At 46.2% G+C, this 23,474-nt stretch overlaps 1 protein-coding gene across 5 annotated transcripts in view; it reads left to right on the top strand.

Moving 5' to 3' along the window:
- The window catches only part of LOC121584492 (myocyte-specific enhancer factor 2C), a 103,963-nt gene that overhangs the window by 24,588 nt on the left and 55,901 nt on the right, over positions 1 to 23,474 (top strand). For all 5 annotated transcript variants that reach the window (XM_041900386.2, XM_041900389.2, XM_041900387.2 and 2 more), the window contains exon 2: positions 15,007 to 15,204. In XM_041900386.2, coding sequence (XP_041756320.1) covers positions 15,151 to 15,204 — 54 coding nt within the window. In that variant the 5' untranslated portion in view covers positions 15,007 to 15,150. The remainder of the gene's footprint in view (positions 1 to 15,006; positions 15,205 to 23,474) is intronic.

Genomic DNA, 23,474 nt, shown 5'->3' with positions numbered 1-23,474 from the left:
GGGAGTGAATTGGTGATAATTGTATGTCTCTCTTGTTGTTGAGACTATCAGCAAAAAATGACAGTATTGGGCTGTGAGGGTGGTGTCGTGAGAGGAGTTTTAAACAGGTTAAGCTGGAGCAAAGTGTTTTCTGACGCCCACTGTGTCTGTAAACTGGAGGGTTGATTTCCTCTCTGCTCAATGCCATCTACTGTATATGCGGAGGTGTCATGTTAATTTCACTGCACTCAGTCATTGGGTGATCAGGTCTCAAATGTAGTGTTTTTTTATGACACTATTAACTGAAAACACTCTCATACTGTATGTAGGGAATCTTTGGATTGATTTGATAGATATTAATCAACCTTCTGCTAACTAGTGGTCATGTTGAGCTCGGTTATAATCATATTAACTAGGGCATCCTTGTGAAGAGAGAGACGGAGGGAAGAAATAGAGAGAGAGCGAGAGAGAGAGAGAGGGAGAAAGAAAGAGGGAGGGAGGGGGGAGGGAGAGAAAGAGAGAGAGAGAGAGAGAGAGAGAGAGAGAGAGAGAGAGAGAGAGAGAGAGAGAGAGAGAGAGAGAGAGAGAGAGAGAGAGAGAGAGAAAAAAAAAGAAATCTCACTAGTTATAATATAGTAATAGAGCAGTAGTTTTCTCCAATGTGTTTGTACCTTTCTGAAGGGAATAGTACTGGCTGTTATTAATATGCTTTTGACTGCTTAATTTGATAAGTGGGCTTCTTGTTAAAGAAGCCCAGGATTGTTCTCAGAGAACAGACAGTTTTTTTTATGTTCTTCAAAATGCTGCCTGTCGATGACCCACTTCTGAGATTGTCGAAAACAAGGAAGAGAAATCCACAGGGAGATAGAAAGAGAGAAAGGGAGAGAAGAGAGTGAGAGAGATATATTGAGAGCAAGAGGGAGATACGGGAAGAGAGAAAGAGTAAGAATGAAAGGCTCTTGTTAATTATTGTGGGAAGTAAATTCAAAATCCTTTTCTGCCTCCCCTCCCTCCTCGCCCCCCTCCTCCTCTACCTCTCATCTCCTCCTCCTCTTCCGCTACCGTTCAGCTGCCTACCTTCCTGGGCTCCTCTTCCCTCTAGTCTAATTGGTAGAGTAGCACTTGGAACGATAACAGGGATTAGCTTCCGATGCTTGCTAGCTCCCCTCGGTTAAGTACACCTGTAATGAGTTGTTTATTTGGGATAATGCGCAGCAGGAGCGGCTGGGGTCCAGAGCTAACCCCCCCCTCTGGAAACACACATACACACACAGCCCTGGGATGGGTCGCTTACTGGACAGGGTGGATCAGAGAGAGAAGACGGGGAGGGTCCTTCATCGTTCTCAGCCCGTTCCTGAGGTCATGTGGCCTGGGGATTTTTCTCATGGTGGAGAAAACCATTTCTAATATGAAAAAATGAAGGGAGGGAATGGAGAGAGGAGAGGGAGAGAGGAGAGGGAGAGAGAGATATGTGCCCACCAGTGTGAGTGTGTGAAGTGGAAAAAGCTGTTTGTTTGCAAAGGGGACGTGCTCTGCTATCATTAGCCAGGGGGGTAGGGAGGGGGCAGGGTGGGGTGTGGAGGGTGTGGGGGGAGAGCAGGCGAGGTTATGTGAACGGTGCAGATGTTCTCCGAGCTGAGGGATTTGAGGCGGGAACTACGGCTAGTCAGCCATGTCCTTCACTGTACTGTACGGCCGGACCAGAACTAAGCCTTGTGAACCAAATCTCCCACTCCCCCACTCTAGCTCTTCACTTCCCAAATAAGAAAATAACTAAATGTTGATGGCAACGATAAGACTGCAGAGAAAAAATAGATAGACATGATTTATATGCCTCTCTGTAGGCATTTGCTGTTTTCTTTTCTCTTTTTATCTCAGTGATCAAGAAACAGTTAGCATTCAGTCCACATGGAAATTAGGAGCTGAATAATAGTCATAATAAGAGTGATTATTTCAAAATACATGAATTAAGGATATGTAAGCATTATTACATTTTCCAATTTTTTTGGTTTTCCCTCTGACATAATCTCCAATTTTATGTTGCTTTAGTTTGTCGCCCCCCATCCTTTGTCATTGAGCCGGTTCAAACCATTCTAAGCAGAATAGGATGCGGTTGAATCTACAGATCAGCAGAAGAACGTCAGAGAAGGCCCCAACTTCCCTGTCACCCTTTCTGATTGCATGCTGCAGAAACAGGGCCAGCGCAGCGACAGTGAGACGAGGTAGGGAGACAACAGAGCAAAGCCTCACCGTGTTGTGCTAATGCATTCAGCCTGCCACGGTATCCAACAACAAGCCAAAATATCACACATCTCCACATCACACGCTACTCCTACAACAGCACACACAGGGAAAGAAAACAAGCTCAAGAAAAAGCTAGCAAGGAGGATAACATGTGAACAAGTTGTATGGAACTTGCTGGAGGAAAAATTAAAAATAAAATAAAATGTTGTAGGATGATAGCAGGAGTTAAATTGCCTTGCTACATGGCACGGCACACAGTTCGTGAGGCAAATAAAGGAGGGAAAGTACCTTGACAGATTTTCTCATTGCTGTGAGCTACGCCAGGCACAATGGTGCGCTGTGGGCTAAAAATAGAACTTGGCCAAAGCGGCAGTGGGGTTTTTGGCCAGAGGGGTCATTTTTGTGTGATACAATGGCCTTCGCTATAATCACGTACGGAGAGGAGACGAGTGTCTCTGCCAAGATGTGTGGTCGCGCGTCAGTAATTTAATATTTGTTTGTCTCTTTTCATTCTTTCTTTCTCTGTCTCTGTCTCTGTCTCTCTCTCTCTCTCTCCCCCTCCTCCTCCTCCTCCTCCTCCTCCTCCCTGGTAGGGTTTAAGTAACAGTAAGCTTTATCAGATCACTCTGGCTGAGGTCTCTTTCAAACCTCTCTTTGCCGTTTTGATTTTGTGCAGCTGTGCGGGCTCTTTAATCATACTCTATCTTTTTCCCCTCGTCCTCCCCTCCCCTCCCCTCCCCTCGTCCTCCCCTCCCCTCCCCTCGTACTCCCTTCTTCTTCCTCTCCTCCTTCTTCCCCTAACATATGTTAATTGGCTGCTTTCTGTGACAAATTATGAGCGCCGTCTTTGATGAGGTTGGGTTGTGATGGTGCGGGGAGTAGAGGATAGCCCCTTGCTGGTCCCCCTAACCACTCCAAACAGGAGCGCGGCACCCAGCCACCGTCTAATGAGAGGTTTGGCCTGGCTCTGGCCCGGGTCTGGCCTTGGTGGGGCTGCCTCCTAGCCTCTTCCAGCCTCCTCCCAGCCTCCTCGCAGCCTCCTCCCCCAGCCTCCTCCCAGCCTCTTCCAGCCTCCCCCAGCCTCCTCCCAGCCTCTTCCAGCCTCCTCCCAGCTTCCTCCTAGCCTCCTCCTAGCCTCCTCCAGCTCCTCTAACAGAGTGTGATCTGTAGGTACGCCGCCCACTCAACACAACACAACCCAACCTCTACCCTCCCTCCCCACCCCACCATTCCTTACAGAGCTGTAGGAGCAAAATTCAGCTCATCTACTGGCCTGGGCTTTTCTTTTCATCTCTGTCAACATACTGCAGTTTGCATCATTGTGGGGAGACTTAAAAATACGCATCCACAGACTCATTCAACTGGATGAATAAAGTTCAAAGTGTCAGTTTTGTATATGTTTCTTGGAATGTTTTACTCTGTATTCTAGTCAACTCTGAATTGAAACAACATGTTGTAGTACTAAATGATGGATGTGGGGACATTTAAACTCTTTGTGTGTCTCAGGTTTACAGTGTGTGTGTGTGTGTGTGTGTGTGTGTGTGTGTGTGTGTGTGTGTGTGTGTGTGTGTGTGTGTGTGTGTGTGTGTGTGTGTGTGTGTGTGTGTGTGTGTGTGTGTGTGTGTGTGTGTGTGTGTGTGTGTGTGTGTGTGTGTGTGTGTGTGTGTGTGTGTGTGTGTGTGTGTAGGTGTGTGTGTGTGTGTGTGTGTGTGTGTGTGTGTGTGTGTGTGTGTGTGTGTGGAAGAGATACTGCCCGGAAACATTACATCAGTCTTGCTTAAGCAAACACTAACTGGAACAATCCCAGTTTAATGATGCGCAACGTCAACAGGACAACAATGCTCACCAATAATCAGGCCAATCAGCTTGCGGTCGTCAGAAAAAAAAAAAGAAAGAGGAACTCTGACATCATGCTAGCAGACTGGAGCACGTTTTTTCCGACAGGCCAGGGAGGGAACAAGGCTGGGGCTTCAGAATCTGTTTTTTTTTCAGAGCACACTCTATCTCTCTCTCTGCTCTCTCTGCTCTCTCTGCTCTCTCTCTCTCTCTCTCTCTCTCTCTCTCTCTCTCTCTCTCTCTCTCTCTCTCTCTCTCTCTCTCTCTCTCTCTCTCTCTCTCTCTCTCTCTCTCTCTCTCTCTCTCTCTCTCTCTCTCTCTCTCTCTCTCTCTCTCTCTCTCTCTCTCTCTCTCTCTCTCTCCACTTTGTGATCTAGGTTACTCGGTTTCCTAAGGGAGCGCAGGGACTGAAAGAATCCCCCAGAAGGTTGACTTTATGAAGGACATCCTTGTTGAAGTGTGCAACCTTCTACTTCTTTGCAAATGGCCTCCGCGCTGTGCACAGTCTCATTTAAAGGCTGTGGCTCTCGCTTTAGAGCAGCCAGACTGTTAGAGAAAGGCATAATACCACTGTAATGTTACACAAATAGGGATGTAAAGCATTGTTGTTTATCATTGCTGTAGTTTGAGCAAAGTGCATTAAAGTAATACCACATGACTGTTACAGAGGAATGGCTGATTTATTTGAACCTAATTTAGGCTAATACAATACAAGACAAATAACAGTCAATCATCAAGCCGCGATCCAAAGGCGCAGAGGGGAAGACAGAAATAAAGCAATCGATAAAGCTTTTTGGCACATGGCTCAGTCTGTTAAGGTGGTGGGTTGAAATCTCCCGGACCATTTACAGTAGCAGTCTAGCCTGCCTTTTCAGACTAAGCATTTAGCTTCTAGTGGCCAATATGTTGCCATGGGAGCCAAATGTGAGGGGTTGCCATGACAGTTTGTTTAAGACGACCTTGACCTACTATACCCCCAATTCCCTCCCCAATCACACACACACACATTAACACATGCACACACACGCACACACACGCACACACACACACACACACACACACACACACACACACACACACACACACACACACACGAGTGCACACAGGCACACAAACTCTCCAGTACTCCATAGAGCAACAGAGGGTCTGTGATCTGTGCCTACCTCTGTGATTTATCTTTGCCTCCGAACTCCAGGCATCCCACCCTCTTTCGTAGCATAGCCAACATACTGTATGTGTGAATACTACAGCAGAGATGAGGTTGTAGAGAGGTTAGCTTGACATGTTATACCTCATTAACCCCTATGACTTGTTTTGGAGTGTTTCTTCATAGACGCTGCTAATAGCTCTATTGTCTATGAGCACTTAGTAGACACAAAGACAGCTCATGATGCAACCTTTATGTGATTTCCAAATATGCTGATGGATCCCCATAGTAAAGAGAAAAAAAAAACATCACTCAACTTCCCCTTATCTTTCTCTCTGCGTCTGTCTTTCTCGATCGGCCACAGTGAACAGAGAGGGAAGAAAAAGTAAACAACTTCAGCAAATCAGTCCCATAAGCCAGTATGTAAAATAGATTACTATACACAATAACGCATACAAGAAAAAAAAGTGCTAAAAGAAGCTGGGGAAAATTGAATAGAAAATAAGCTGCCACCCGCTCTGGAGTGTTAGCCATGTTAGCTTTAGCCTGTGGCTCTAATTGGGGCCAGGAGGGAGCATTTAATAATTGCTGTCAGAAGATCACATTTAATTCTCTTCTTCACAGTCACTGCTGTAGTGTAGAGTGAAACAAATTGTCATCAGAGATTTCTAAACGAACAAAGCTTTTAATTAGGCTGATTAGAATGCTTCTGCAAAAAAAGATAGAGAAAGAACGTGTGATGAAATCATCCGTGGATCGTCATCGTCTAACCACGTTGTCTGGTGTTAGAAAACTCTGCTGTCACGAGACGTCACGGAAGTTTGCTGCGTTTTGAAAAGAAGACAAAGCAGGCCCCACCCTCTAACCGTTTGCCCTATCCACAATCCCCCACCACGAGCTGCTGAACTTTGTTAACATCACAAGATATTGTCATCCTTGGTGGAGAAGATCATTAGGTGAATATGACAGTGCTTTGTGTGTTCTTAGTGACATGGCCCTGGGCTGTTATCATGGGGGTGGGGTACTAGTAGTCATTGAAGGCAGACACTTGTATTCTTTCTGCATCGTTTTCCCCCCTACTTTCTCTGTCTCAGTACCATAATATGTCTCATAATATGTTGTTGGTTTACTTAATCAACGTCTTTATGCGTTGAAGCAAATAAATGATCCTTAGCGACTGTGGGGATACTCACAGCGTAGTGTGTGTGTGTGTGTGTGTAAAACTAAAGTCTGGGGGGGGTTTCTGTTCCAGTCCAGCAGTCTGTGTCTAAATGGTGGTTACACCTGGGCTCTGTAGGCCTACGTTACACCATGTGATGCGAGGCAGCAGTTGGACCTTTGCTGAAAAACATTACCCCTCGCAGATGTGTGTGCTTGAGGGGGGGGAGGGAATCCACAATAATGTACTGCACAGACTAACATAGGCGATGGGGAAAACAACGTTAGAGAGAGACAGGTGGAGAGCAAGAGAGGAAGAGAGAGAAGCTGAGGTGATCAGTTGATACTAAAATAATGGGATTCAGCATTGAACATTGGTTGCTTTCTCCACCACAACCTAAACCGCTTCCATGTACCTAACCATGGCACCACCACCACCACCACCATCCTCCTGACGTCCATCTTCCCCCATCTGGAGCTAGTCCATCCTGTTTTATTTTCACAATCTGGCAAGTATTGTTTTACTCTGTCCATCGCCCTCTTCATCTTTACTCATGCCATGGATTCATTTGAGCCTTTCCAAATCATGGTTCCCTCTACTTCTGGTTTTCTCCACTGTGGCACAAGGACATTGGTGTGTCAGAGTAGCTATTCTGCTCTTGACTTTCACTCTGAGTAGCTACTGTTCACCCAGTAGTCTGGCACAGCTCCCGGAGAACCACATTAACACTCTATGATTCACAATGTTCTGTGATATTATATGATCACTCTTCCAAATAATATCACTGGCCTCTCAACCCACCATCATTAATTAGTGACTACTTTGATTGTGGGTTATCATCGGCCACTTAATCCATGATAATCATATCAGCTATTGAATGCATGAAATGTAGCTACAGTCCCCAAGTCACGTCGCTAGTCCTGATGCAGCAAAAGCAAGCAGCCAGGAGAGCGGATAGCAGGCGACAGGGAGCAGTATTCAGCTGTCCGGCAGCTCTCTCTCGCTGCTTCCATTGGACCCATGCAGCAGCTGCAGTTTTACAGCCCTTGGCCTGCTTTCAAAGGACGGTTGACGCATTGTGTCAAGTCCCCTCATCCTTGGGGGAGTCAGCAATGGGCTGTGGAAAGATGTCTCTCACCTGTCTCCATTTTGGCTCTAACGGATGGCTACCTGTCCACCATTCCAGCTCTGGAGGACCCTATAGGCCCTGTTTGCGGGTGCTGAGTGAGAGGTTCAGCTGCAGCCTGACTGTTCCCTCTCTCTCCCTCCTCCTCCTCCTCCTCCTCCTCCTCCTCCTCTCCTCTCCTCTCCTCTCCTCTCCTCTCCTCTCCTCTCCTCTCCTCTCCTCTCCTCTCCTCTCCTCTCCTCTCCTCCTCCTCCTCTCCCCTCCTCCTCCTCCTCTCCCCTGCTCCTCCTCTCCTCCTCCTCCTCTCCCCCTCCTCCTCCTCCTCCTCCTCTCCCCTCCTCCTCCTCCTCCTCTCTCCTCCTCCTCCTCTCCCCCTCCTCCTCCTCTCCTCCTACTCCTCCTCTCCCCCTCCTTGTCCTCCACCCCTCCTCCTTCTCCCCTCCTCCTCCTCCTCCTCTCTCCCTGCTCCTCCTCTCCCATGCTCCTCCTCTCCCCCTCTTCCTGTCAAAGCACACAAAGATGAAAGCAGAGACCACTGTGTGCTGAATTGATTTCCATTGGTCCAAGAATAGAAAGCCATGGCAACAACATGCTAGTTGGAAATGTGTAGTAGAGGTTCAGTGATTGGGTGAGGTTTCGCCATATACATCATGTAGCTTTTAAGTCAATAACCAGGCCTTTTTTTATATACAATTACTTGAATATGACGCCGTCTTCTTGCATGTTAATAAAAGTATACAAATAGTAATAATCTCTGACTGAAAAATATTAATTATTGTCACCCAATAGCTGACACATCAAACAAACTAGAGACACATCAACTTCCTCATATGAGTTTTTTCTTCCATTTAAAGCACTTTGAAGGCTATTTTTTCTGTTCCACACTCATGGGGCCGGGCAGGGATGCTGTTTAGAGCTGTTCGAGCAGTTTTCACTTGATTGCAGTTTGTGTGGAGGAAAGCCATTGCAGTTAAGGTGCTGAAAGGATGCCCTGTAATGTATAAATAAGAACACTCCTCTCTCTTCTAATGCTTTAATCTAGTGTTGCACCTCAAAAGGGCTCTATTCACCCTACACTGCCACACAGAAATGCACTTCATCCATAATTTCACCCGTTTTTGCTCAAAAAAACATTTACGGAAGGCTTTACACATGTTTTGAGAAACAGTAGAGAAGAAGGGGTTTGTCCTCTCGGTTAAGGTTTCCCAATCACAACGATGCGTCCTGTTGCATCATGATGGAATCCAGATCTGATGGCGGGCAGTGCGGTTGTGGTGATTTTTTCTCTTGAGAGACAAAAGCTGGTGAGATTTATCTCAGAAGGCTTTGTGCCACCTAGCAGGGCCTTGTTTCATGACATGGGACATGGAAGGAACCTCTATTGATCTTCTCAATGATCTCCCCAAGGGTAAAAAGCTGACTGGTTGAGGTGGGTAGAAGTGTCGGACATCTCTTTCTCTCAGTCTCTCTCTCCTCTTCTTCTCTTGTTTTTCGGCAGAAGGAGAGGGAAGCACAGTAAGTTTTGGTTCCCATTTTGTGCTCTCTGGAACAGTTTAGGGAAGGAAGCACCTTTACACCTTTAATTGTCTGTGGTTGCTGATGTCACATCCTTCCGCTGAGTTTGCCACGTGTGTGTTTCCTGCCATTCTGTCCACGAGGTCCTGGGGGCGACTGGGGTGGGTGGGGGTGAATAGGGGGTAGAGGGTCTAACGGTGGGTTGGGGGTTTGGGGGGTTTGGGGGTGGGGGGGTTCCATGAGGGGAGTGTTATGGATTCAGGGTTTGGGATGAGGGGTGGGTTTGGTGTGGATACAGGGCTGTGGAATTTAGGTATCATATGACGTTAGTCTATAATAATACACCTAGGTCCATTATTCCAGTCAAGCCAATCAATGTCAGAAAGAATAGACAGCATAAAAATGAAGAGGCAAATAGCTCCCTTCTCTCTTCAACAATAGACAGTTCTCTCTTCTCATGACGGCAGAGCTTCAAAAACATCTCTGTCTGCTAATGATCACACTGTAACGTGAGTTAATAGAAAAAGAAATGTACCACACACACACACACACACACACACTCACTCTCTCAAACACTTACACACACAGACACACACACACACACACCACAGCCTTGAACACATTACACCATGATACACTGCTATCAAGCTAATCCCAGATGTACATTCTGCTAATCTCTTTAGCCGCTAACGCTTTAAATTAGCCCTAATATTTGGCATGATTCACCACCAGCACAGAGGCCCACCTACGCGTAGGCGATGGCCCAGGTTTAGGTCATTCTCTTCAGTGTGTTACTAGAGGACGTGGGGAGGGAGGGAGGGAGAGGGAGGGGAGGGGAGGGAGTGATAGACATTCGTCACCGTGCCTATCTGAGCCTGACAGACGGAGAGCTTGACGTGACACACAGAGGAGTCACTGCCTGTAATGACATTAGAGACACAATGAGATAGAGGCATACACAGTCCCCTGGCCACTGGCTCCCCTCTCCCTCCCACAATCACACCCAGGCAACACACAGATAAACAGCTGCACCTCCACAAACAACACACAACTCTAAACACTAACCCTGCACATTAAAAATATTGTGTTTTTTTAGGATTAAGAGATGATATAGGACAGGGATGCTCAAGCGAAACGGAGCCTAGAAAGTGTGTGTGTGTGTGTGTGTTTGTGTGCGTGTGCGTTTGTGTGTGTGTGTGCGTTTGTGTGTGTGTGTGCGTGCATGTGTGATCATACTCAGATTGTTCGGAAACTGTATTAAATACGTTTTTGCCTCCTCTTCAAGGAAATGGTAGCTTATTTTAAAAGAGAGAGGGTTTATTTAATGTAGCATACACCTCCTAAAAGGTTTACTTACTGCAGTGTAATATGTTATTTCAAATCCTCACAACCGCATTTCCTATGAGGATAGAGGATACTGCAGTTTTTTCAAGACATGCTATTACCAAATGTATTGCAGATGTGCTATGGGGAGAGAGCCCCTTCGCCGCCGAGGTGGGGTTCTAGGAAAAACACCATCAATCCTGTCATGATAAATGGTTTTCTCCATTTCTCAGCAACGTAGGCCTACTTAGAATTGGGTTGAAAAATATCAAATGTCAGCATATGTTGGTGTATGTGTTCTTCATATGAGGAACTGGATTTCAGAGCTGTGTTGCCCCTCATCATTCAGTATATTTTCTCTTCATCTCTCTGTCTCTCTGTCTCTCTCTCTCTGTCTCTCTCTCTCTGTCTCTCTCTCTCTCTCTCTCGCTCTCTCTCTCTCTCTCTCTCTTTCTTTCTTTCTTTCTTTCTTTCTCTCTGTCTCTCTCTCTCTCTCTCTCTCTCTCTCTCTCTCTCTCTCTCGCTCTCTCTCTCACTCTCTCGCTCGCTCGCTCTCTCTCAAAAGCCTTGATTTGCACCATGCAGCTGTCTTTCAAAGAGAGGAATTAGAGCTGAGGACCTAGAGAATGTTCCTCTTCTCTCTCTCCTCCTCTCTTTGATTGTCAGTCCTCTGTGTCCTCAATGACGAAGCCACATTAACAAGCAACACCCTACAGGATATATATATATGTCTATTAGGACGGGAAGAAACGCTGCCCACGTGCTGTATATTCGTTTTTGGCGACTTAACACTTGTGAGGCAATGGGATAACTCTGTATAAGTTCCCATCGCCACTCCCAGCTCCACTTCTGAAAGCGAAAGAGAGAGTGTGCTGAATCTCCCTATCTCCCTCCCTCTCCCTCCCTCTCTCCCTCCGTCTGCCTAACAGATGGGAGGGCGGTTGGTAGAGCTCTTCCCCTACCCCCTGAGAGGCCTGGTACCTGTTCAAAGATCCCTCTTTCCACTTCTCTCTCGTTCTCTCTCTCCCCTCTCTTTCTCCCTCTGTCAGCTCTCTCTAGGCTCTGCTACTTTGAAACAGACTATTCTCTATAGGTATGGCCACCATTCTCTATCCCTCTCTCTAGCTCCTTCAGCCCATCATGTCTTTCCTAACGTGCACTATGACCTTAGCAGTGACCCCCACTGGCCTTCCCTCAGCCGTTTCACTTTGTAAAGGAGAGAGAGAGAAAAACAAAATCCTTCTCTCTCTTTCCCAATCCCTACATTTCCTCTGCTCTGCCCTCTCCCCATATTCTTTGGTTTTGTATTAGTGAATTGGCTTAGTGTAGCGTAGAAAGCTTGTTAGTCTTCTCTCTCCCTCAGGTTCAAGAGTGACTGAAAAATCGCAACATTCACCTAAAACTAACCCTTTCACCTGGCCTGCACTCAAAAGGTGAAGTGTCAGTCTCATTCTTCTGTGGAGTCCTCCCTGAGTGCATAAGTGGTCAATATAGACACATAGTTCTGTCTCGTTGTGGTTGATTGCGCTCTCCCCATCAGGAGGGCCGCGCCATGTCTCCTGGCGGGACAGCGTCAGAGGGGTGAATTGGATTGTGCTGTTCTGTGGTAATCTGTTGGGGGTGCTTACTGTCACCAGCCATCCCTCCCTGGCCAGACCTGGGGAAGGTAGGAGGGAGGCAGTGGGCAATGGGGTGGAAGCGGGTGTGTGGGGAAGGCGGAGGAGGGAGCATTGAAGAGCTGGGTGGAGGCTCTCGTGTATAAGGGAGGAGGGAGAAGGAGGGAGTGGGGTGGAAGGGGAGGGGAGGGAGGGAGGGAGGGGGAGGGGGGACCACCGGCGCCAGGCTAAGCAACACCGCTCCTCAGGCAGCATTGGTTGCCGGAGCCAAAGCTTGGATTACATGTTCAGGACATGGGCTTAGTCTTAGTGTTACTGTTACATAAGGATTAAGGTGTTGCACCAGAGGGTGTTAACATTGATAGGCTCAGGGGGGAGGAGATAGGAGTCAGGAGTCAGGAGTCAGGAGTCAGGAGTCAGGAGTCAGGAGTCAGGAGTCAGGAGTCAGGAGTCACTCCGCTGAAGTCACCAATGGAGAGAGGCATTGCGTTAGCGGTCAGGAGACGGAGTAGAGCTGCGTGGTGCGCCTCGTCTGTCAGGGTCTGATTGAGGTACGCTGGCCTGACCGGGGGATTGATATGTTGTTGTTCTTGTTGTGTCTGTGGACTGTTGAACACCACTGGTAGGCTGGAGTGTTAGTCTGTCTGATGACACTCTTTCATCTTTCTGACAGCACTTTACTGTTTTTAATGATTTGTTCAGTGTAACTATAGAAAATGAACAAGAGCGTCTCTAAATACTAAACCACTGTGACATTTTAGATGTTAGTCTCGTTAGTACTGTTGTTCCCTATGGTTGATTATACAGTCAGTGGTCTTGTTTCCAGTGTCGTTCGCAGTGGTACTGCAAACCATCATCACATGAGTATGGTTTTGTCACAAGGGTGAAATATATATATATATATATATATACATATATATAGAGAGAGAGAGAGACAGAGAAAGAGGGAGGGAGAGAGGGAGGGAGGGAGGGAGAGAGAGAGAGACAGAGAGAGAGAGAGCGAGAGACAGAGAGCGAGAGAGAGAGAGAGAGAGAGAGAGAGAGAGAGAGAGAGAGAGAGAGAGAGAGAGCAGACTCAAAATGAACAAGTATAGTCAACATCACAGAGTAGCATCATTTCTGAAGGATGTTCAGCCAGTAGCGAGTAAAGCCTAAATTAGATAGATAACCACATTGGACTTTTACAAGCTTGATTATAAACAAAGTGTCAAATAGCCACGCCGTTCGTTCACCATCTTGGACTCAACTGTCAACCTGGAGACAATTCAGAGACGTCAAGCTATATCTAACTGGCTTCATTACACTTGGCTCCATCTCTCGGGAGAGACTTAAGATATAAGAGAGCCAACCAGTGGCATGCAGGAGAACAGGTGTTTTGAACCTGTGCTCTCCAATACTGAGAATAATTCTCACTTATGTTCCTAAAGCAAGATCACATTGGTGTATAACTGGAAAGACCTGTGTGTCTACCAGGCACGTCTATTACCAATGCCTTCCGCTCAAGCGAAGGGGTCAAATGTACAGCAGTATGTAGTTGTTCACCATGGGGGTTGGGGTGCTTTCTCCTGCATCATGTCACTCAATAAACACATAGATTCAGGTTAGAGGAAGATGAAACAAGAAAAGAAAGATAGGGGGAGCGAAGTGTGTGTGTGTGTGTGTGTGTGTGTGTGTGTGTGTGTAATGTGTGTGTGTGTGTGTGAGGGAGAGAGAGATTGACATGTCTTTTGGTGAAGCGGTGTCATCTTCCACATCAATGTCTCCGGCTCGCGCTGCCAGGTGCTTGAAATCTGGTTCAGAAAGGAGAGAAGAGAGAGAGAAAGAAAAGCGGAGGAAAAAGCTTGATGGTTTTTAACGCGATGGCGCTGACAGCTCCCCTGCATTGCACTGAGCTTAAATAATGGGATGCTCATTTGCATAACGAGGAACGTTATCACCTCTACTGTCAAAAGAAAACACAACAGCTCTTCTGCTCCTCCCTGAGATAGATTGGGTTGGCCTACTTTAGCACTCAGCAGAGAAGTACCAGAGATCTGGCTTACTCAAGCTCACACACACTCTTTGGAAGTCAGCTATTTCACTCACACTATCGATCCTGCTCAGCCCACACACAAACACACTCAAACACAATTGTTTTTACATTTAGCAGATGCTCTTATCCAGAGCAACTTACAGTTAGTGAGTGCATACATTTTCATACAGGCCCCCCGTGGGAATCGAACCCACAACCCTGGCGTTGCAAGCACCATGCTCTGCCAACTGAGCTACACGGGGCACGCACACACGCGCGCACACGCGCACACACGCGCGCACACACACGCGCACACACACACACACACACACACACACACACACACACACACACACACACACACACACACACACACACACACACACACACACACACACACACACACACACACACACACACACATTGTGTCCAGCTGGTTTAAGTCCTGGTTTAAATGTTCGAACCCGAATTTGGCGGGAATCAGCTCTATTGCCATAATTTTAAAGGTCAAATCTATAGTGTTTCTGAACAAGGCAAGGCTAGGTTTCACATCTGCATCCAAGCCAGTCTCCATGTCGGCCATTTTAGAACTGTGTTGGAGGTAGACTAGATTAGTCATACCTTGCCGTTGTTCTGTCAACAAACTGCTGTTTTTTTCGGGAGGAAGAAACTGTATTTCTTAGTCTGGAGGTAATGTTACACTGTGGGTGATTAGAGCATTTAAGGTAGCGGCACTTCCAAAACACTGTCAAACTCTCTGTGAATGAGGCGAGATCCTGACAGCGCTGTCTCTGCTCATAGTCGGCACGGTAACGCAACAAACCTGATTTGCATGATATCGACATTGAAAAGCACAGCGCTCCTTTCACAACATGTTGACAGATTAGTTGTATTTCTTCACCCTCCCTTGTGGCAGTGATGATGTGACTTTTCTCCCACCCATACCCCCCCCCCCACCCCCCGTTTTTTTTGTGTGCCATATTTCATGTCACTTAATGCTTATCCTCTATCCTTCTCCCTCTCTCTCTCTTTTTTCTTTCTCTAATGAAGGTACGGATGCTGGAATCTTTGAATTGATCAGAGCAAGAAGAGAAGAAAGAGAAGGAAAAGCGTTTTGAGGAGAGGCAGAAGAAGAGCGAGGGAAGAAAGACAGCATAAAGTTAAAGGAGAGGTGAGAAGAAGAAGACGGGGACAATGGGGAGGAAAAAGATTCAGATCACGCGGATTATGGATGAACGCAACAGACAGGTAAGCCCCATGAAGAAGGGAGGATGGATGATAGGAGGGGGGGAGGATAAACAATCAACCTTATTATTGGCCTGGGAGAGAGGACTGTAGGTGTGCTGACTTAAGTCTTCAGGGAGTCTGGATGTGACGGTGTCATGGTGGTGGTGGTGATGGGGGGGCAGGAGGGTGTAGGTGGGATAGGAGGGTGATTGTTCTGGGTACCCTGGGGGTTTACATTGAGGTAGTAGTAAGTCTTGTTTTTCTTAAATGTAACATACACTGGTGGCACCCTCTCACACCCTCTCACAACCTCTCACACCATGCCACCCATTTTAGCTCATAGCAGTGGAATATTACTATGCAGGGGGGTAAGGGGGGGGGGGGAGAGAAAACACAAACAAACAACCAAACAGAGACGGCTGGTCTGAGGTGGCATGCACGTACCACACACTGCAGTACCACACACTGCAGTACCACACACTGCAGTACCACACACTGCAGTACCACACACTGCAGTACCACACACTGCAGTACCACACACTGCAGTACCACACACTGCAGTACCACACACTGCAGTACCACACACTGCAGAGAGAGCTGGGGATGGGTGGAGCTGAGAGAGCACTGAGAGAGCACTGATAGGCCGACATGCTCCATCTGTCTCAGGGCTGGTTGGGCCTTCTGTAGCTTTCCTCTCAGGGTACCCTTAAAACTAGGCTCATGCTCAAATGTATTCAAAACAAATAGCCAGTATGAGTAAGTAGAAAAACCCTATACAATTATTTTTCAATTATTTTAATTGATATTTACATTTCGAAAGAAGAGGCACATTTTTTTTGATGAACTCGTTATAGGCAAAGGATTAACCATAAAGATCACATTCAAACAGCTGGCTTTATTTGTGGCCATGTCTTCAATGAGAAATTACAACAAAACATCAGCCACACAACCCAGGAAATGGATGGAGACAGACCTCTTTCTCTCTCTGCCCTGCAGGCCCACAATCCATTACTTCCTGTGGCACCAGTGACCACCGCCACTCTATCAGCTCCCTGTCAGGCCAATTGGATCCATACGCTGCTAATAAGCCCCCCTCCCATCACAGGTCACACACACTCAGGCTGTCCATCCTCCTTAGTCCCCACCAATCTGTGAACCATTATCCCAGTTTAATGTCACAACGTTCAATGGTTATTACATCTAGCACACTAGAGTTGTTCAGACTCTCTTAGATCCTTCTACTTGTCATGTCTTTAGTCTGTATGAACTCACATCTAGCAGAGTACTTCACTGTCCCCTCTAGCCTCTGACAGTATGACATCTCAACATATACACTGTCATTGGGCTCTCTTCACCCTGCAATTGTGACTTGACATAAAAAGGTGCAAGAAATCGATGGGACTCCACTGAAGTGGCTGTTGCAGCTGGGTGGACTGAGAACTCCTTGATGAGAAGTAGACAGGAGAAATAAGTGAAAAGAGGAGGAAGGGAGTGGAGCTGTCATGAAGTCTGTTATGTCCTACTTGACTCTCTACAGTTGTTCCCAGACATCAGGAACAGGTTATTGGAGTCAGGGTATTGAAGTCAAAAGGAGGGGAGAGAGAGAGAGAGAGAGAGAGAGAGAGAGAGAGAGAGAGAGAGAGAGAGAGAGAGAGAGAGAGAGAGAGAGAGAGAGAGAGAGAGAGAGAGAGAGAGAGAGAGAGAGAGAGAGAGAGAGAGAGAGAGAGAGAGAGAGAGAGAGAGAGAGAGAGAGAGATAGAGAGAGAGAGAGAGAGAGAGATAGAGAGAGAGAGAGAGAGAGAGAGAGAGAGAGAGAGAGAGAGAGAGAGAGAGAGAGATGTAATTGAGTATCTATATTCTTGTTGATCTGGAGAGGTGTCAGAAAAGAGGACAGTTGAATGTTTCTTTTTAGTATTATTGTCCTATCAGACCCCAAGTCTGTTATGTCCTACTTGACTCTCTACAGTTGTTCCCAGACATCAGGAACAGGTTATTGGAGTCAGGGTATTGAAGTCAAAAGGAGGGGGAGAGAGAGAGAGAGAGAGAGAGAGAGAGAGAGAGAGAGAGAGAGAGGTCAGGGTGTTTCAGAGGGGAAGGCTACCACGTTGCACCAGCGTCCACACTTCCTGTCTGCTTTTATCTAAGCCTCCTCTCCCTCCCTACCCGTCTCACCGGTCACACCAGGCACTCCGGCTCCCGAGGATGAGGATGGAAGAGAGGGAGACAGGAAGGACACCTGAGGGGAATCAATGCCACAGATATCCAGGCTTCGCTTACAGGGAGAGAGAGAGGGAAGGAGGGAGAGAGAGGAGAGGAGGGGGAAGAGAAAGAGAGAAAGTGAGCAAGCAATTTTAACAGTTTATACCTGAGCTTTCTTGTAAGCAATTTTACACCAGCAATATTCCTTGCCTTTTTACACATTGTTTTGAATTCTTGTATATGATACAAGATTCTTAAATAAACGTTTTAAACAACTTTTGAATGAGCTCTTTTGCTTTTTGCTGTACATGGCAATGGAGGTAAAATGACATCAGTTGTCTTATGTCTGAGCCAAGCAAGACATACACGAAGGAGATTGGTGGCACCTTAATTGGGGAGGACTGGCTCGTGGTAATGACTGGAGTGGAATAGGTGGAATGATTTCTATTCCATTAGCAATGATGCTATTCCATTAGCGCCGTTCCGGCCATTATTATGAGCCGTCCTCCCCTCAGCAGCCTCCACTGACGTACACGAAGGAGACCATCACAAGGAATACGGAGACCTTTGGCACACAGAAACAAAGAGGATTTTTTGTTTTCATTTTGTCTAAACGGCAGCCTGAGCTTTGCATATTTTCACTTCTCCTTTGAGGAAACCTCTGCGCGCTACAGCCAAATAAACATCAGAGGTGTTACCTTTAGCCTACACATTCTTCGCATGCTTCACAAGCTCCCAGCCTGCCCTGAACCAAACTCTTATCTACTTACAGTTCTCTGATAAACAATCAATACATACTCTGTAGCTCAATTGGTAGAGCATGGCGCTTGTAATGCCAGGGTAGTGGGCTCGATCCCCGGGACCACCCATACGTTAAAATTTATGCACACATGACTGTAAGTCGCTTTGGATAAAAGTGTCTGCTAAATGGCTTATTATTATCAATTACACTTGAATTGGTAGATAAGCAATCAGGCCGTTGTGGCTGTGGAAGTTTGACCTCTTATGTCATACTTAATATAGTTCCTATATCAGCCCCATGTAGATATTTTACGAAAGCCTTTCACTTCTCATCCCTATCTGTGTCCACTTCACTGTTCTCCCTGCCCTCTGTTGAGTGGCAACGTTTTGTTAAGGCTGTCTGCGCCACCCTGCCACCCACCAGGCTCCGCTGCCCACCACGGTGCCATCACCGCGGGCACGGGGCCTCCTTCTCTCTGGGCGGCCACTTTGGCCTGCCACCCCCAGACCCTGAAACACTTCCCCATAGCAGGGGCACCATGGCCAGGCCTCCCTGGCATTGACTGTCTGCCCAGAGCTCCGGACAGAGGGCAGCAGTGTGTGAGCCCTGGCTCCCAGCCCCCCACCACTCAGACCCTCTCCCAGCCCTGGGCACATGAAAGGGCCCCCTGTGCCATAAATGCACAGGCCATAGACAGAGAGCAGACACACACACTCACACAAACACACACACACACACACACACACTTACACATACATACGCACACACACAAAGATATGTATTGCAGGCATACATACTCAAACATATTATACACTCAGACACATTCTTAGACACACACATACATTTCTATTTAACACACGAGCACACATATATTTAATTAGACTGAGGTAAACACTTCTATCTCTCGTCTTGTCATTAACATCCAGGGTCGGCCATCATGGAGTCCAGCTAATTGGGTCTAATTGAGGGTAATGCAGATTGACACATCTGTCCAGCCAGTTCAGCCATGTGTGTGTGTATGTGTGTGTTTGTGTGTGTGTGTCTTTGTGTGTTTGTGTGTGTGTATGTGTGTGTGTGTTTGTGTGCCTGTGTGTGTTTGTGTGTGTGTGTGTGTTTCTGTGTGTGTGTGTGTGTGTGTGTGTGTGTGTGTGTGTGTGTGTGTGTGTGTGTGTGTGTGTGTGTGTGTGTGTGTGTGTGTGTGTGTGTGACAGTGGAGGTGGTGGGTTGTAAAGGGGAAGAGCCCCTGTGGAGGGGTCAGAGGTTAAACATGGATGAAGTCATCAGTCACAGGAAGTAGAAACGTGCCCCCGCCTCCCCATTTCTCCCCCAGTCAGGACTCAACAACCCAACAATATATATTTATCTTCAGCACGTGAGCTTATTTATTTCTTATCAAGGCAACAACCCACACCACCGCGGAACGAAGAAACATGGTTCTTTCACTTACGACAATTCCGGCATGTCTCCAATCAACAGCTGTGGGGTGAGAAAGCTTGTGAGGGAAATTACCAGCAGGAAAATAATGAGGCCCTCAGGGTATCTCTTCACCCCTGCACTTCTCCTCTCTTCCCCCGTTTCCCACCTTTTCTCTTGTCCTTGATCATTACCTCTGTGAGCCAAGCTCCTCTGTGTCAGTCTGCTCAACCCTGAGAGACCTCACCTAGAGAGTGCTCAACACCTCACCTTTCCTTTATGGCATCTTTTGTCTTCTCATCTTCTTTAACCACCTCTGTTTTTCTTTCTCTTGTACTGCTACTCTCCTCTTTGTCCTCTTTTCATGCATTTTGATTCCAGTGAAAGTGGTAAGAAAAAAGAGATCGAGTTATTGGTGTCTCTTTCTCCTTCTGGGCCCTTCTTTATCTTTCAGTTGGAGCTCTCTGTGCAACAAGACTTTTTCATCCTCACAAATTAATGAAAATAAAACGTTATTTTGGTCAATCTCGCCACTGACTCGGCTCTCACAAAAGTGAACACACACATTTTTGCAGCAGGCAGTGGATATATCACTTTCCACTTGTGGTTTTACAGTCTAAACAGGAACATACAGAGCACGATCATACTCGGGCAGGAGTGCTTTTCTCAGAAATCACTACCTCCGGGAAAAGAAAATCCAATGAAATCACTGCATTAACCATTTTTCATATTGTAATGCAGGATAATTTCTCAGACATTACTAGTTGATAGACTTTAATTGATTAACTTGAATTTAAATATAATCTCTTGTACAGATTTGTTTTTGCTGTACTCTGAAAGTCTAGGACAGGCTATTAGGAGTGGGTGGGTTCTGGGTGGTGGTGGGGAGTGGAGTAAGCATATATTAGAGATGTGAGCTCAAACAAAGCTCCTGTTGTCATCATTCATCTCCAGCAGCCTGTTTGGCCCAGAGGAGAGTTCAGGCCCAAGTCTTGGGCTCCTCTCCTTATTCCTTTAGTGTGGGGAGCCTTCTGACAATAGGACAAGTGTTTGTATGGAGGCAATGGTATTGAGTGCTGACATGTGTGCGTGTGTGCATGCATTTATGTTGAGTGTGTACAGATGCCATGTCTTAATTTGATCATCCTGTTGTTGCAGGAATTTTTACAGTGAATCCTATGTGAAAGTAGTATTGTAGTGTATTCAAGCTTTAAAAAGGCTTCTAAAGTTTGTAATTTTCACTTTAACATTTCACACTTGATTTGCCCTAACAAAAAAATGTATCAACACCTACAAAAAATTGCCATTAATTATAATCCACATAACAATTCACATTTCCTGTTGCTGATGGATTATTTTCCTGCTGTGTAAAACTGGCTCAAATTAAGATATGGTATCTGTATGATGTGTGTGATGATGTTTGCATGAGTCTTAACATATTGTGTGTATATTTGCTTGGTTAAATGACCGCTCTCGGTCTCTATCTCTCTCCTCCTCCCCCCAGGAGGTGGGAAGCAGAAGCGAGGCCCATTGTGAAGGGGAAGCCACCAGGCTCTTCCTGTTATGAGAGGAAATGCATTCAAATGTGCTTCCTGTGCCCCCCCTCCCCCTTCACCCTAAGCTACTCACTGACTTTTTTTTATTCTCCTCTTTTCCCCCCTCTTTTTTCTCCTTTCTTGACTGTGGCCGTAGTACGTCAGTTCAGCCCTTCGGAGCTCCTCGTGGTAAACATGTTTGTCCTCTTGGTTGACGCTGTACGTCTTGAGGGGACAGAGAGGGAGGGAGGGAGTATACAGTACACTACGTGAGGAGGCAGGACGTTCAGCCTCTGACCAGATGACATGCTCTCACACAAAACACCGAACCATGAGGCCTCTGATCTTCCTATACTCTCACAGTTCATCCTAGGATTATGTGCAGCTAGAGATTTCACACTCTGGTGCCCTTGAGAATTCTGCAATAAAAACACACTCATTCACAGTTTGTTTGACACCTAAGGGTTTACACTGTTTTACCCAGCAAACCTCCCGCCTGATAGCGGAAAAAGTGCTAAAACAATGTTCTGTGATTGTTACTTTAATGTTAATGCTCCCTCCCTATCCCACCAATTAGTGGAAAGAGAGGGTTTTAGAGAGAGGGTAAACCACATTGAAAGTGGTGGTGGTATAGAGCCCAATGGGATATATAGGGGATAGAGTTAGGCCTCCAATGGACACTCCATTCAAAGCATATTGACTGCATTGGGTTACAGAGTGGAAGTGGAGAGTGGGGGCCAGAACATTGGTTAGAGGGCCCATGACAGTGTTGTAGTATTTGAGAACGGTCTTGAGTGGGTCGTTCTTAACTCGGTGTCGGATACATTTGTACTCGGTCTTGACTCGGTCTCGGACAGTGAGGACAAGTAATTTCTTCCCGAGACCAGACGAAACCAGCGGAGTAAAAAACTCTGAATTATCAGCAGGTGTCATTTGGTTAGCTAGCAAGAACTTGAATTACTGTTATACAGTTAGAATATCTCTTGTGTTCGCAAATTCACTCTGGCTATCTACTCTCGTCTGAGTGTGCCAGAGCGCAGAACAACTGAAGAATTTACGAACGGGCAACACCTGCTGAATATGGCCAGTGTCAGTAAACACAGGCAAAAAAAGTAATAGTTAGTAAAAGAACGCTCTAGATAACATGTAAACAGCCTAACCAACTCTGCAACGGCGAGTAAACTGGTCAGATTGAGGTGTTCTCTCATTTGTGTCTGGAAGTAGCTAGCTAGCAAGCAAGCCAACTTTAGTCACTTAGCTTGGGTGCTTGGTTGGGACAAGCATGCATTGGCAGGCAAGCTGCAGAAGGATGAGTAGTCTACAATTCCCCATTGTTTATCAGTGCAATATTGACGGCCAACTAGCTGAAAAATGTTGAGAGTGTTTAACTAATGCTCCTTTGTTAGATTTTAGCTCATCTTGCTCTTGCTAGCGTTAGTTGTTGATCTTGTTGTTGTTGATGAGCATAACTGAGGGAGAGAGTGCCTACCTTATCATGGTTGTTTGATCAATAGTATTGTAAAGTTTCAAAATGTAAGAGGACTCCCGTGGTGTTTACATATTTGCAGAAATCCATTCATGTGTATTTTGCGGCATTTGGCGAATGCATTCTAATGATCTAAAGTCGCGCTGTTGCAACTGCCTGTAAACACACAGTCCAGTTCAAAGTGAAAGATGGCAGGCCCTTGTGGCAAATGGCTTGTTTGTATAAAGTTATACTGTAGCTCTGATTGGCTATAGCGCACCGGTCTGTGTAGACTCCGGTCCTGGACAAGACACATGTTTTTATTCGGTTGTATTTCCTGTGTCTATTAATTGTCCAAATGCACGGCCTGCTTTCCCACTATATGCTATAGAATTTTCAGCAATGCCTTAGTATATGTAATTCCCAAACATTCTAAGAATTTATGAAAACGTGAAAATTACCATATCTAAGTGGTCGCTTGTCAGATTTTTTTTTTTTGGTGTGTCGTATTATTCCTGGGGGTGTATGTGACCAGATTTTAATAAGATTTCATGTTGCTAAAACGCTGTCAGTTCCACTTTAAATGCAACAATGTTTCACAAACATAAGTTATTTTCAAAGAGATGGCTAACAGCAAGCATGCTGCAATAAAAAACACATATCCACTCACCAGATGATGATCATTTGAAATGTAACTTCTTGTTGAAAGTTATTCTTGAAAAGGAAGAAGCTAACAAATTAGCAGCAACATCCTCTTTGATAACACCTGCTGCAGCCGCTGAAAATTAGCCGACAACAAAAGCTAGCTAGCTGGACCGTGGGAAAACTATTGCTCGCTATGGCGCAGTGACCTGTTGGCCTTCAAGAAGGCAGAAGTTTCCATACGTTTTTATAAAAACGGTCCCACTTATTAAGTCAAAATGTGATTGGTTGATTC

This window comes from Coregonus clupeaformis, chromosome 16 (assembly GCF_020615455.1).
Source record: "Coregonus clupeaformis isolate EN_2021a chromosome 16, ASM2061545v1, whole genome shotgun sequence".
NCBI classification, from domain to species: domain Eukaryota; kingdom Metazoa; phylum Chordata; class Actinopteri; order Salmoniformes; family Salmonidae; genus Coregonus; species Coregonus clupeaformis.
The sequence above is the reverse complement of the archived record's forward strand: the minus strand, read 5'-3'. Positions and strand labels throughout refer to the sequence as shown.